General features: G+C 43.5%; 1 protein-coding gene across 12 annotated transcripts in view; it reads left to right on the forward strand.

Moving 5' to 3' along the window:
- The window catches only part of HNRNPA3 (heterogeneous nuclear ribonucleoprotein A3), a 22,886-nt gene continuing 8,907 nt past the window's right edge, over positions 1-13,979 (forward strand). For 4 of the 12 annotated variants that reach the window (XR_012764996.1, XR_012764994.1, XR_012764995.1 and 1 more), the window contains exons 1-12: positions 1-89; positions 3,968-4,079; positions 4,580-4,603; positions 8,589-8,711; positions 8,804-8,950; positions 9,033-9,243; positions 9,492-9,581; positions 9,643-9,750; positions 9,870-9,950; positions 11,034-11,180; positions 12,030-12,155; positions 12,244-12,315. Coding sequence is in view for 9 of the 12 variants with exons in the window: in XM_075429919.1 (XP_075286034.1) it covers positions 4,014-4,079; positions 4,580-4,603; positions 8,589-8,711; positions 8,804-8,950; positions 9,033-9,243; positions 9,492-9,581; positions 9,643-9,750; positions 9,870-9,950; positions 11,034-11,180; positions 12,030-12,155; positions 12,244-12,296 (1,176 nt within the window). In the remaining 3 variants the exon portion in view is untranslated. Of the gene's footprint in view, positions 90-341; positions 441-1,848; positions 1,928-3,967; positions 4,080-4,579; positions 4,604-8,588; positions 8,712-8,803; positions 8,951-9,032; positions 9,244-9,491; positions 9,582-9,642; positions 9,751-9,869; positions 9,951-11,033; positions 11,181-12,029; positions 12,156-12,243; positions 12,316-12,401; positions 13,449-13,591; positions 13,832-13,979 lie in introns of those variants that run through there. The other 8 variants (XM_075429920.1, XM_075429916.1, XM_075429922.1 and 5 more) reach the window with 8 other exon arrangements.

The following is a 13,979-nucleotide window of genomic DNA, read 5'->3' on the forward strand; positions in this document are numbered from 1 at the left end:
CCCCACAGCGGGCGGCGGTGAGTGCGCGGGGCCGGCTGGCGGCGCGGGACCGACGAGGGCGGGAAGGCGCGCGGCGGAGCGCTGGCACGGTTATGCCTCCTCTTCTCTCACCCCTCCTGCCCTGCCCTGCCCCCAACCTCCCCCCCCCGCCCCCTTCCTGCTCCCACGCGCGCGGCGGGGAAGGGGCCGCTCCTCCGAGGGCGGCCCGGGGCGCGCGGCGCTGCGCGGCCGGGTGGGTGGGGGGAGGGGCGGCGGGCCCTGAGAAGAAAGCGGTAACGGCCGCCGCGCGCGCGCGTGCTGTAGCCAGCCCTCCCCTCCCCCCAGCGCAGCCTGTGGCGCGGTGGCTGGAACCCGCCTTCCCGCCACGTGACCCCTCCTCCACCTCTTCCTCTCGGCTCCATATTGGTACCGAAGGAGGCGAGGCTGGTCACAAAATGGAGGTAACTGCCCGCCGCGCGGAGGGAGCGGGGCTCGCTGGGCTGAGCCGAAGCGCAGGCGGTAGGGGAGGTGAAGCGAAGCGGCCTCCCTTCCCCCCCCCTCGCGGCCCAGCGGCGGCAGGGCTGCTTTCACTCCGCCGGGGCCCGCGGGCGCGGCGGGGGCATGGAGTGCTGCCCCGGGCACCGAGTGCTGCCCCTCGCGGGTCCCGCCGCCGCCTCCCGGTAGCGTTCCTGCCGCGCTCCAGACCCGTTTTTCCCTGCGACATGGCGCGTTAGCCCGCAATGGCGGCCGCTGGCAGGAAGAGGGAGGGTGCGGGAGAGGCTGCGCTTCCGCCCCGTGCGGCCCCTCGGGCACAGAGGCTGCGGCCGCCATTTCGCTGCGCTCTGGGCGGGGGCGGCCTGGCCGCCGGCCGGGGACAGAGCTGCGGTGGCAGAGCCCTCCTCGGCTGGGACGCCGAGACGCTCGGGCGCGCGTCCGGGCGAGAGTGGGGAGAAGCGCGTCCCGCGCACGCGCTCGTCATTGTTCTGCCCTCGCCGCGCGGCCGCCCCGCGCGAGCTGCCCGGAGCGGTGATCCGGCGGCGCGCTCTCCCCGCGCGTGTTCGTGGGCTTCTGAAGCGCCAGGGTCGCTTGGCGCGGTAGCCGCCTTCTCGCTGGGAATGCCGGTGCGCGTTGCGGCACCTCCCTGATATCCCTCAGCCCCTTCGCGAGGGGGTGGCGCGTGTAGCCGGCGTTTGGCGCCCGGGGAGGTGGGGGAGGCAGAGAGCAAAGCTCTCTCTCGCGTAGTTTCCCGTTTCCCGTTCCTTACTCCCCCAGCCACGCACGCACGAGAGCCGCGGCGGTCGGTGGCGTCCTGCCACGAGCCCGGTGGGCAGCGCGAGGAAGCAGTCCTGCGCAAACCTTGGTTCAGTTTTTCCTCAGCTTGAACAAAGTCGAGATCAGACGCACACCGGGGCAGTCATCCGTGCCCTGCCCGGAGGGAAATAGTGTAGAGATATCCCGACTTGCCTTTCTTTTCCCTCTCCTCAAAACATAAGGTTTTTAGCTCGAGTATTTCAAGTAAAGTATGGTGAGCAAAAGTGGTCCTGGGGTGATAGTGGTTTGGGGGGGAGGGTGTTTAAATCTTGACCCCCTTCATTGTAAGCTGAAACCTTAGAGAGCTGAGAACGGAGAAATCAGCAGGTCGCGTAAGTTTCGTTCCTACATTACAAGCAGAGAAGAAACTGGATCCCTTAGCAAAATAGCTGAAAATAACTCTTTTCCATGTAATCAATTGTTTTAGCTGCTTCAGGGTTGTTGGATAGTTTGGAGAATGGGGGGGTGATGAGCTCAAAGCATTTGAGCATGCTTCAGTAAAACTTGGAAACCCATCACATAAGTTACTAAGCTAATATCTTATTTTTTTCCCAGCAGACGTTCCTACTGGCATTGCGAATAAACTGCCAACACAGTTAGAGCTGAAAATCTGTTGGTTTGCTGCTTTAACTCATAGGTTTGTCATGATATACTGTATGCACATTAGGTCCAACTTTAGCTATTTACAAAAAAGACCAATACATCTCTGTACTATTCTCTGAATGGACAGGTAAACTTCCATCTGGGGAATGTCTGTTCTGGCTCCACTATCTTGCTTCTTGTTTATGGAAGAGATGCAGTAGCGTTAGAAGTTCCTTTGAGTAACAAGGCATCTCTTGGTGACTTTTTTCTCATTGTGATAAAGGGATTTGTTCTGAGACTACTTTCAGCTCTGTAGTTAAGTTGTGGTATGCAACTGTTTCAGTGCCAGTTTAACTGCAGATAAAAAGGTTCTAGAGTTGAATAGAGTATCATGCTGATGTTAAGTACATTTTAAAAAGCTATTTTTGACAGTTTTTTTAACAACTTTCTATGGGGCAAAGTAGGAATAGGGCTGAACAGCTAATGGTGCATTAGCAAGGAGTCAATTCTCTTTTGGCTGTCATGGCCTTCAGAGGCCATTGTGGCAGAGATTGTGGCGGAGAGCTTTATGTTGGCCAGTACGGAGCCTCACTGGACAAAGCAACATGTGACAAAATCAGAGAAGGATTGCATACTTTACTTCAAGAAACTATTTAGATAGGCCTATCCCTTTCCTCTGTAACAATTCACAAAGTTTTAATTTGCCATACAGCTACTTTTTTAAAAGTTCTTGAGTTGTTAATGTTCTGTTTCATACCTTCTCTTAAGGTACTTAAGAAATTGAACAGCTCAGTTGAAACAATTAGTATCCTAATACCCCCTAAGTCAAAGTGATGTTTGATGTAAAGGATTTCAGGAGCAGATTTAGCTGTGTAGAAAGGAACTGAAGATAATACAAACACTTTAATGAAACCTAATAAAACCTTCAAAATTGTTAATGCATTAAATCATGGTACTTGTGATTTCGCAGTTGAGTTTAATTTGAAGTGAAGCTGGATTTTAACATGGAATTATATTAAATAATAATTTCCACTCTGAATAACAGTACGTATTGATCATTACTGGAGACCTGCCTGCCTTTCCCTGTGCAGTATTTGCAGGAATAAAACTTTGAAAAGAAACTCAAAACTCAAACAAACAACCCACAAAAATACACCTGATCTGGTAAATATTGATGGTTCTAATGCAACACAAACACAGTTTTACAGCAACATGTTATTTAGTTGACAGTATTCTATTTTGGCTACTGTAAAAAAGTTTAAAGAAACATCCAAAACAGTGATGAATTTCAAGTTCTGAGATTATTAAAGGCTAAAGGAAACGTGATTTTTTTTGTTTGAATGCTTAGATAAATTCATGGAGCTTACATTGTGAAGTACTTGATTTTTGTAATGATGTGTACATAAATTTAAAGTTTATTTTGAAAAGTTGGGCATGTACGTAGGGTAGTAATCAAATACATCACTTGGAAGCAAAAGTAATGCAGATGGCTAGTGCTACAGATTGCTGAGGATCAAGTGTTAAAATTTCTGATGTTGCAAGAATAGAATCAGTGAAGGATTCTTGCACTGTTGTTAATGGAAAATATTTGTCAATACAGAAAACATTTAACACATCCTCTAGTGTTCCAGTTTTGTAGGCTGCTGGATCACTGATTACAATAGGTTACACACAAGGTATTTTGCAAATACTGCTTATTGGAATTGTTAAATGTTTTTTGCTTTAAAATCTAGATAAGTAGAATTTGGGTTTGGGTATCAAAGGTGGAATTTGCTTGCCCTGTACCACTGGTCTTCATGATATTTATGTAAGACAATCAGCATAGTAGGTTGTTTTCTATGGATTTTAGCTTTAGGTTGTACCTAGTTATTCCAAAAGTTGTAAAAATACATTTATTAGCATAGCAGATGTTCCTTCTGCAGCTCTTCTTAAATGTGAGCAAAATAGGCTGAGGATTTTTACCCTTTTAAATAACATTTTTTTTTTTTCTGCTTTCACTCCTCTCCTGTTTCCTCACACCCGTGCGTTGCAGCCAGAGAAGGCCCTGCTTCACAGGAGTTGGGGTAAGTACTGACTGATCCAACCTGTTTTCTAGGTTTCCTAGATCTAAAAGAAAGGCTGAGTTAGAGTACCCTTCCAAAATGGCTGCTCTTAAGGAAGAGAGAGAGGTGGAAGACTACAAGAGGAAAGGAAGACGATCCTCACAGGTGAGATGATTGCTTTTTTTTATTAAAGTAGCTTTAAGGGGGAAAGATTAAAAAAAAAACCTTAACCATTTCTATCTGATGTATTAATTCATAGCTTTTTTTCCTACCTTCTTCATCCCCATATTAGCGGAGTAACTGTAAATTGCAGTATATTACTTAACAATTTTAAGGGGTGGGGTGTTAAGCATAGTGGGGAAATCTTGCTTTTCTAGTTTTCTGTTATAACAATACTAATTAAATGTATGTTTGTGATTGTGATAAGGTGTACTTATTTTTTTAAGAAATTCATGCATCCTGACAGTATCAGCAGGAACTTGATTCCTTCCTATCTTCAAAATCCTGTTTTTAGTGGGAATGAAGACAGGTTCTTTTTTTTCTTTTTTTCTTTTTTTCTTTTTTTTTCTTTTTTTTTTTTTTTAATAAAAATGGTTGGCTAATAGTCACTGCAAATGAAAGCGAGGCTGTACTAAGTAAAAATAACTGTTTTCTTTTGCTTCTAGCAGAAATACCGTAGACTGAATAAGGTGCGTAGTATAGAGAAGATGTTGGGGCTGTTCTGGGAGGATGGGAGCTAGTTACTTTGGGGCAGGGTGTGGAAGTGGGAGGGGGGAACAAGTGTTGATACCCTTCAGAAAATACACTCAATTTAAAGATCAGCAAAGAGGGTATTAAATATGCTTGTGTAGCTTATAACTGAGACATTTTCTGATTGTTTATTTTGATCTGTTTGCTTTCTAACATTACTTCTGCAGGGTGCCTTAATATTTTAGCTAGTTCAAACCAACTTTTTTCTGGAATGATACACTACCGCAATGTGGGAGGGCCTGTACACTTGCGTTAAGAACAAACCTTGTCCGAGTTGCATGTGTCTGGTAGCGTATGGTTATTTTGTATTGAAGTCTGGTGTGTAAAGTCCTTCTGGGAGGAATGTTGCAACTGTCTCACTGCTCTTGGACTTTGGATAGAATGTAACTCAGGCCGCTCAGATGCCTACAAAATAAGCCCTTGCAGTTTACAAAAGTAGCTTGCCCTGGGATGTGCTTAAATGCTAATAAGTTTCTAGAGAAAATGTTTCACAGAGGAAGTTGGTGAGGCCCGCGTCGCCTCCCGTAAGCTTTCCCGTTTCAGCAGGCAGCCTGGGCCTGGCCTGCCGGGGGCCGGAGCTGACGGGTTGAGCCGCAGCGCAGCGTAGGTGCGGTGCCAGCCATTTTGTGCAGGCTCGCTGGTGCTCGCAGGGGCGGCGCCCTGAGGGAAACGCCGCACCTCCGGGGGGCTGACCGTTCGGCACCCCTGCCGTGTGCACGGGAGGTTGGTAGCAAGCCCCGAATGGAGGCGGCGCGAGTTCACAGCGGCGCTGTCAGAAGGCCTTGTAATTTCTGCAAAGATGAGGATTTTCACAGCAATCCCGGGGCGTGCCAGTTGCCATTTTTTTTTTCTTCCTCTCTGAGGAGAGCGGCGCAGTTAGACTGCGCTGAGTGCTCGGGGTTTTAGGTAGCACCTGGGGACCAGCAGCTCGGTTTCGGTGGCGAGGAAGGGCGAGCGGAGGGAGCCGGGCGCTGCCGCGCGGCGCCGGCCTCCCCCTGCCTTGCCCTCCCCCCCCCGGGCCCCCCGTAGCGCTGCCGGCTCGGGCGGGGCGCGCCTGGCGCCACTGCGGCGCGGGGACGTGGCGGCGGCTGCTTCGCGCGCGTTCCCCTGGCCCCGCCCCTCCGGCTCCATATTGAGGGTGGAGGAGACGAGGTCGCTCACAAAATGGAGGCGGTCGGTGCCGCGCAGGGCTTTGGCTTGAGGGAGTAAGGCACCAGGCAAGGCTGGAAAGAAAGTTCCTCGCCTCCTCAGAGCCTATTAATGTGTTCGGGAAGTCCCTTAGACTGCTTCGGGGGAGAAAGGAAGCTTCTTGCCAGCTTGCTGGCTGCAGGCAGGCTGCGCGTTCTTACCCACTGTTCCTCCCCCTCCCCCGGGCCAAAAGAGCGCTGCAAAATGGCGTGCTGACCCACAGTATCAGCTGAGTGGGAGGGAGCCTGCTCATCTCGTTGAAGCAGTGTGGTAGTTAAACTAGGGAGGAAGGGAGTGCAAAGTTTGCTGTCCAGGAGAGGCTGCTGTCTGTTATAACTAACTTGCAGCAGAAGGACTGGAAACAACAGCTTGTGTGATAGAGAACAGCACTATGAAAACTCTAGAGATGCTTATCCCCACGGAGAACAAAATGCCTGAAAAAAAGCCCTTAATTCCATAAGAAAATGTTGCCTTTTAGTTCTGTGGAGAGTTCCTATAACATATTCACATCCCGAGGATAATTTCTCTGTGATAGAAGAGAGAAGCTGAAGCAGCAGGTGTTTTTCCTCCCATATGAGAACAGCAGTTCATGTGCACATAGTAAAAATAAGCAGGAAAGGACTTCACTTTTCCTTTCAGGAGTGACCTGAAGAGCTCTGTGGTCATCCTTGTAAGATAAAAGCAGTCTGAGTTGCTAACTGAAAACCTTGTAGCCTTGAGGTGTGTGAGAGAACTGCAAAACGTGTATTCATTTTTTTCTGATATAGGCGCTTAGTTTTTGAGAAGTCTAAACTCTACAGTTTCACATAATAGATTTCCTTTAATATGCGCGGGAGGGTTTGAAACACAGAATGTTCCCAGCTTTAACATAAACCAGCTAAAAATTAAGTAGTGTCAGTAGATATTTAAAAAAGAAATGCAATTGCAACAGTAAACAATATTTCACTTAACCTAAAGCAGTTTCTATATGCAGTAGGTGTGTTACCTGCAAGATTTGAAGTTTACATATAGTTAGAAGGGAGGTTTTTAAAATTATACTTCTGTAGTCCAGACCACTTGGAAGAAAAGAAATGTTACTTTGTAGTCATAGGATTATTGACTGTTAATCGTTTATATAATGTTCCTGTAGTAACAAAGTTAGGGCCTTAAATAGAAAGTTGTTACCAAGAATGCTGGGGCTCTTGCTATGTTTAGCAGGTGTAAAAGCAAGGATCTACTTCCCTGCCAGCTTTTCATAGTCTTAGGCATTTTTTCCTGTAGTTGAACCTGAACATTATAAACCAATGATTTCCTAAAGCAGTATATAATGCAAAATTCACTTTTGCCATGTATTGCTTCACAACATTCATTGCTCTTTAGGGTGGGTTGCGTTGCACTGAAAGGGAGGTACACTTTTCTGACCAACCCTAGCACCACCACCCCCTTTATTTAAACTGTGGTAGAGATTAAAACACTTTACCTTCAGGTCTGAAGAAAGACATCTACATGTAGAAGTCTGTGGCTGGTTTTATGCTGTTCAGCTCTCAGGCTAATGCTGCATCTAGTCTAGGTTAACCCACTGCAGCAGAAACAGTGAAGCCTATTATGCATTCGTGCTGCAGTCATATGCAGCATAGCAAGCCAGCAGCATAGCTGGCTAGCACCTTGTTGTGGAATGTTTAATGTGCACAAAAGTATCAATTTGCTAAATAAGATTTTAATCTCGTTGCTTTTTGTAAGACTTCTCTGTCTTGGGGATGGGAGACAGTTGTAAAATAATTTTTCGTAAATTTCTGTCAAATGTACAGGGATAATCCTTGCCTAACTGAAAAAACCCGATGCAATACTGAAAGAGAGCAGAAACACTAATGCACTTGTAAGGCCACTTTAATCGTGGTATAGAAAACTGGGCTCTGACAGTTGGCACACTCTAAAATGTGGCTGGTCATACATAGGTGATACTGTCGAGAGCTTCAGTTAAACTTGTTTGTTTCATGATGCTTGTTAAGGTACCAGTCTTATTCTAGTAGTTGTACCCACTGCTGGTCATTGGTTAGTCATATTCAAGACATTTTTTTATCTGTCAAACATAAATCCATGTTGATTCACATATAAGAGATATTCCCCATAACACTGAAAACCACGTATGTACTTCTAATTTCTTGCTTGCGTGCAATCAACTTACAAAACTAACGGAGTATAAAATTTACAATTTTAAGGAATTAAGAATTAATAAATTTCTTCAACATGCATAAAAATAACCTTTCAAAACAGATATCCCAAAAGACTAGACACTCAATTTGGACAAAAAACCTTTTTTTCTTGTACACTGTGTTGTTAAATTTTCTATAGTTCCTCATCATTATGCTTCATAAAGCGTTAGAACTTCCCTTTATCTGGCAATGCTTCATTGTTAATCCCTACAGAGCAATATGCAACTCGAACAGAAGATAGGCATGAAATCAATGCACTTCCGGGGGGTGGAGAGCAACCAAATTATTTAGTATATTGAAATTTCTTTACTGTTGTGTGCATTTGAGCACTCTTAAGTTGTTAGTTAGTTAGTGTTTTAATTAAAATCACACCTCATTAAGTGTTTACTATGCTGCTGTCTAAACCCATTAGAAGTCAGTGTATTTATGTAAATGTACTCCACCTATTTGTAGTTACAATGTGCACAGATAATTTTAGTAATTTGTGAAACTTAAAATCTGTGGTTTGTATTCAAAATACATTTTTTTATTTTTGATTTTGTAGGGCCATGAGCCAAAGGAGCCAGAGCAGTTGAGAAAGCTGTTCATTGGTGGTCTGAGCTTTGAAACAACAGATGATAGCTTGAGAGAGCACTTTGAAAAATGGGGCACACTCACGGACTGTGTGGTAAAGTGTCAAATATCAGTTTGTGCTTTTGGAATGACACAGGTATACTTAATCTAGTACAGAAGTGCAGAGTACCCCCTGTGTTTTTGCAGGTGATGAGAGATCCGCAAACAAAGCGTTCCAGAGGCTTCGGCTTTGTGACTTACTCTTGTGTGGAGGAGGTGGATGCTGCCATGAGTGCTCGACCGCATAAGGTTGATGGACGTGTGGTTGAACCAAAGAGAGCAGTTTCAAGGGAGGTAAGTTGATGTTTCAGTTAACCTTATTTCCTAATCTTTACTTAATAATTTTAAACACTGAATCTGATTTTTGGTGTTGTAGGATTCTGTAAAGCCTGGGGCACATCTCACAGTAAAGAAAATATTTGTTGGTGGAATTAAAGAAGATACAGAAGAATATAATTTAAGGGAATACTTTGAAAAATATGGCAAGATTGAAACCATAGAAGTCATGGAAGACAGGCAAAGCGGAAAGAAAAGAGGCTTCGCTTTTGTAACTTTTGATGATCATGACACAGTTGATAAAATTGTTGGTATGTAACTCAGTGAGAAACTTCAACTTACGGGATGAAAGTGTAACATGAGATTTCAGAACAGCAGTGTGTGGAATGTAAGATGTTGGCATAATCAGCTGCTCGTCTTTTGTAGGAAATGGGGTAGATTTAATGTTCCTTTCAAAAGTGTGGTCATGCCTTACAGTAGCCTTGTATGAGAGTTTTACAGCAGATTGCTTTCGGTGATTTGATATTCTAACTCTTTCCTATTTCACAATTTTCTCTAGTTCAGAAATACCATACTATAAATGGACATAACTGTGAAGTGAAAAAAGCGCTTTCAAAACAAGAGATGCAGACTGCTAGCTCGCAGAGAGGTGAGTTTGGAGTTGTGCATGGTTACTTTATGTAACTAGTTTTCAATTAATGTAATTGAAGTGAAATATTTTCTAGGTCGTGGGGGTGGCTCAGGCAACTTCATGGGTCGTGGAAACTTTGGAGGTGGTGGAGGGAACTTTGGCCGAGGAGGAAACTTCGGTGGAAGAGGTAAATGACTGGAATGTTCATACAGAGTGTGATTTCTGTTTTTCTATTTCCTCTGTCAGTTGGCTTGAACACTTAACACGTGTGTTCAGAAAAACATTCTCATCTGTTTTGTGTTCCAGGAGGCTATGGGGGTGGTGGTGGCGGTGGTGGGAGCAGAGGAAGCTTTGGGGGTGGTGACGGATACAATGGATTTGGTGATGGTAAGTGTATTGTTCACTGGTTTGGTTTTTTTTTTCCCAACGTTATAACCAGCTGTAAGTCTTGCCTTCACCTTGGAAACTAAGTCTACTTTGATGATGATGTTTTCTACAACGTAGAACTGTGAAGAGTTAAAAGTTTTTTGTGTTCCCCACAAAATGATGGGTGGGGAAAAAAATACTTCTCTATGTTTACCCTTTAAATAACCTTACGTCATGAGATCATGCAGCAGCTGTTTATGATTATTGAGAACTAAATGAAGGTTCTGGTGTCAGTTGAGATGACTAAAACTGAATAAAGCAATGACCAACTAACATACCAGAAATCTTTTCAATCACTGTAAGACTTTTCATGGCTCAATAGTATCTTTTTTGTGATGAAGTTTGGATGAGTATCTAAAGTGCATCTGAAGAGAACTGTGGAAATTACTGAATGGCTGTGGCAGTAGGATTTTGCAAGGGGGAATGAGGGAAGTAGATGTCCCGATTCTCTAAGCAGATATATGTAGCAATACTGAGTTCTTTTGGAACTATTTCCCAGTTTGGAACTACTCTCTCAAAATGTCAGAGACCAGATTAGCATCTGGAATACCAAGTCTTTCAGATATGCTTTACATGATTAGAAAAATAGAATGTCCAGTATCTGTGACACACAGGTAAATCAAGATGTATGTCTAGATAAAAACTGTACACCAGAATTCTTTTGAGGGCTTTGCCTACTGAATCATTTCTGTTTAGAGGAGCAAAGAGGGTGATACACAGTAGTGACAAAGCCATTTGTGTAAAGAGGCAGTTACCACATGCAATGTGTGGTGGTGGTAGCAGCATGCCTATGTGTTTGCTGTGAACCAGAATGAACTTGTAAGTATCATGCTTCGAGGGTATGCATAAACTAAAGGGTTTTTTTTTGTTTGGATTTAGTAGTTCAGATAAATTATGCAACTGCAATGATTATCATACAGGGAAAACATTCTGGGACACTTTTATTTTGTGCTTTTGTTGTTTTGGTTATTTTTTTTTGTTAAAGGGATGTTTTCTTACCAATATTTAGCTTTGGTGTGTTTAGTTTAACTCTTCTATTTGAAGGTGGCAACTATGGAGGTGGTCCTGGCTATGGCAGCAGAGGAGGTTATGGTGGTGGTGGAGGACCAGGATATGGAAACCCAGGTGGTGGATATGGAGGTGGAGGAGGAGGATATGACGGCTACAATGAAGGAGGAAATTTCGGTGGTGGTAAGATGCCAGCTTTAATTAGACATCCCCTTTTTTTAGGCAGGTCTGAGTTATACAATACCTGAAGTATGATAGCGCATAAAATGAGTTGTACAGTTAGGTCTTAATGTGGAATGCTGCGTTACACAATGAAGGTTCTTTTCCATCTGGATCAGCTTTGATCTACTATACAACGTTGTTTTGCCTGGAAATTTTTTCAGAAAGCAGCAGGTGTAAATCTGCGTGTGGAGGAAGAGTAGGAGAATTTTGAAGCTTTTGACCATTTGAAGTGTGCTGTTGCTGTCAGATACCAGTTCACATCATGCAGATCATGTCCTCCTTTGTGAGGACTATAAATTTATGTAAATTTTTTAATTGTTTGCCCCAGGTTTGGGGAGTTTAGCTGCAAAATCTGCTGCATACTTTTTTATACTGTCTGATGTGTACATGCAGCATGCCTGTTGCAGTTCTGTCACTTTTTGGAGCAAATAAATTGTAGTTTACATTATTGTCATACATGCAAAGCATTGGGCAGTGGAAGAACGACGGTGAAATGCATGCTTTTGTGAATTTGGAGGCCTTAAATCTGGCCTATTGTGTTAACTTGAAATTGTCTAACCTATATAAATTTCCTAATGTCATGTGATGTTTTTAATCTTCAATGACATACCAGTTTCTAATCTTCAGAATGCTACGGGTCTTCTATCATTTGTGCATTGTGAGTAGAGGTAGCATGCAAAATGCTTGCAATTCTATGGTAAATTGTTTTAAATTATTACAATGTACATTTACATTGGATGTCATAATTTGGCAAGCTTCACGTCCTAAGTGTCGAACAAAAGTGGCTTTATTGATCTGTATTTTTTCCAGGTAATTATGGTGGAAGTGGAAACTACAATGATTTTGGCAATTACAGTGGACAGCAGCAGTCTAACTATGGTCCCATGAAGGGTGGTGGCAGCTTTGGTGGCAGAAGTTCAGGCAGTCCCTACGGTGGTAAATACGATTTTGCACAGAAAATACTTTTTTGGGTTAAAATTTCTTGTTATTCTTGTATTTCAATATACACCCTGGTTTTTTGTAGGTGGTTATGGATCTGGAAGTGGAAGTGGGGGCTATGGTGGTAGAAGATTCTAAAATACTACCAGAAAAAAGGGTAGGTGTCATGCATATTTATAATGATGATTAATGATGTACAACTGTTCACTGAGAGTAATAATTTTCTTATCCTGTATTCAACAGGCTACAGTTCTTAGCAGGAGAGAGAGCGAGGAGTTGTCAGGAAAGCTGCAGGTTACTTTGAGACAGTCGTCCCAAATGCATTAGAGGAACTGTAAAATCTGCCACAGAAGGAACGATGATCCATAGTCAGAAAAGTTACTGCAGCTTAAACAGGAAACCCTTCTTGTTCAGGACTGTCATAGCCACAGTTTGCAAAAAGTGCAGCTATTGATTAATGCAATGTAGTGTCGATTAGATGTACATTCCTGAGGTCTTTATCTGTTGTAGCTTTGTCTTTCTTTTTTCTTTTTATTTTCCCATTACATCAGGTATATTGCCCTGTAAATTGTGGTAGTGGTACCAGGAATAAACAAATTAAGGAATTTTTAACTTTTCAATATTTGTGTAGTTCAGTTTTTCCACATTTAGTACAGAGAACTCTATAACAGAAATAAAATGTAGTTTAGGGTGTTTCCTTGTTAGTTAGTTGAGAGGATTAATGCATTTCTCAATTACTATTTTGTATTAATTTAAAGTTAACAATAGAAACACCTATTGATTTGCAGTCTTAAGGGGTCTAGTCTCAGTGTATATATGTAACTGTCATTGACATGAGTTACATAGGCATACAGAGGGAAAACATCTGTATGTTGCGTTACAGTTTGTTTAGATGTATAACTAGGATTGAGTTACTCAAATTAGTGTTTGTGAATTATAGAACTAAGCTTTACCTTAATGAAAATTTCAAATTACTTTTTGGTTTGTGCATATTTTTTTAATTTGTAGTTCTGTATTAGCACTAGCGCTTCAAGAAAATAAGGCATGATAAATATTTTAACAAGACCAACTTCAGACACATTAAAGCTGTCTCCCGTCTCATTTGAGATGTGTAAGGGATAACTGCAGTTGTTTAAGTCCTGGGTGAAGAGAAAAAGAAACTTGCTTTTTACCTTTATATTTATTGTAATTCCCGAGAAGTTAAGGTGGGGGGAATCAAGTGCCTGTTTCCTTGGGATATACAATGATTCTGTTTCAATAAAACTCTACGTTGGGGAGGGTGGCTTGGAATTTTCATCCCTTTCCTGTGTCCCCGTCTCCCTCTCCCTCACACCAGACTGCGCTGTTTCAATTAAACGAGGCGTCATAGTGAGAGTAGTAGGTAATGTTCCTCAATAACTTAATGGCTATATACTTTCTTGCATGCACCCTAGGCCATTTTCTGGACACAGAGAATCTTCTGACTGGGAGCCAAGGGTAGCGCAGGTGTAATCACTGACAGTCCCAGGTAATGCGTTCCAAAGGCCCGTTCACGACGGGCTCCAAGTAGTCTAGTTCTCGAGCTTGTGCCCTTGCGAATGCGTACGCTCAGCTAAGAGCTGGAAGGTGAAACAAAACACGATCTAGCTGTGGTTTACCGCCTAGAAACACTTCCCACAATGTAGAATGGTACAGTCTTGAGTCTTCACAGGCAGAGTGGTAGCGTGTTACAACTTGATTTGATGCACTGGAGTAGCAAATCTTATCAGCACATGTGGCTGGAAATTGTACTTCACTCTCGCTTCTGACCTCCAAATTAAGGCGCTACAGCCTGTCCTTTGC

Source organism: Opisthocomus hoazin, chromosome 9 (genome assembly GCF_030867145.1).
Source record: "Opisthocomus hoazin isolate bOpiHoa1 chromosome 9, bOpiHoa1.hap1, whole genome shotgun sequence".
In the NCBI taxonomy this organism is placed as follows: domain Eukaryota; kingdom Metazoa; phylum Chordata; class Aves; order Opisthocomiformes; family Opisthocomidae; genus Opisthocomus; species Opisthocomus hoazin.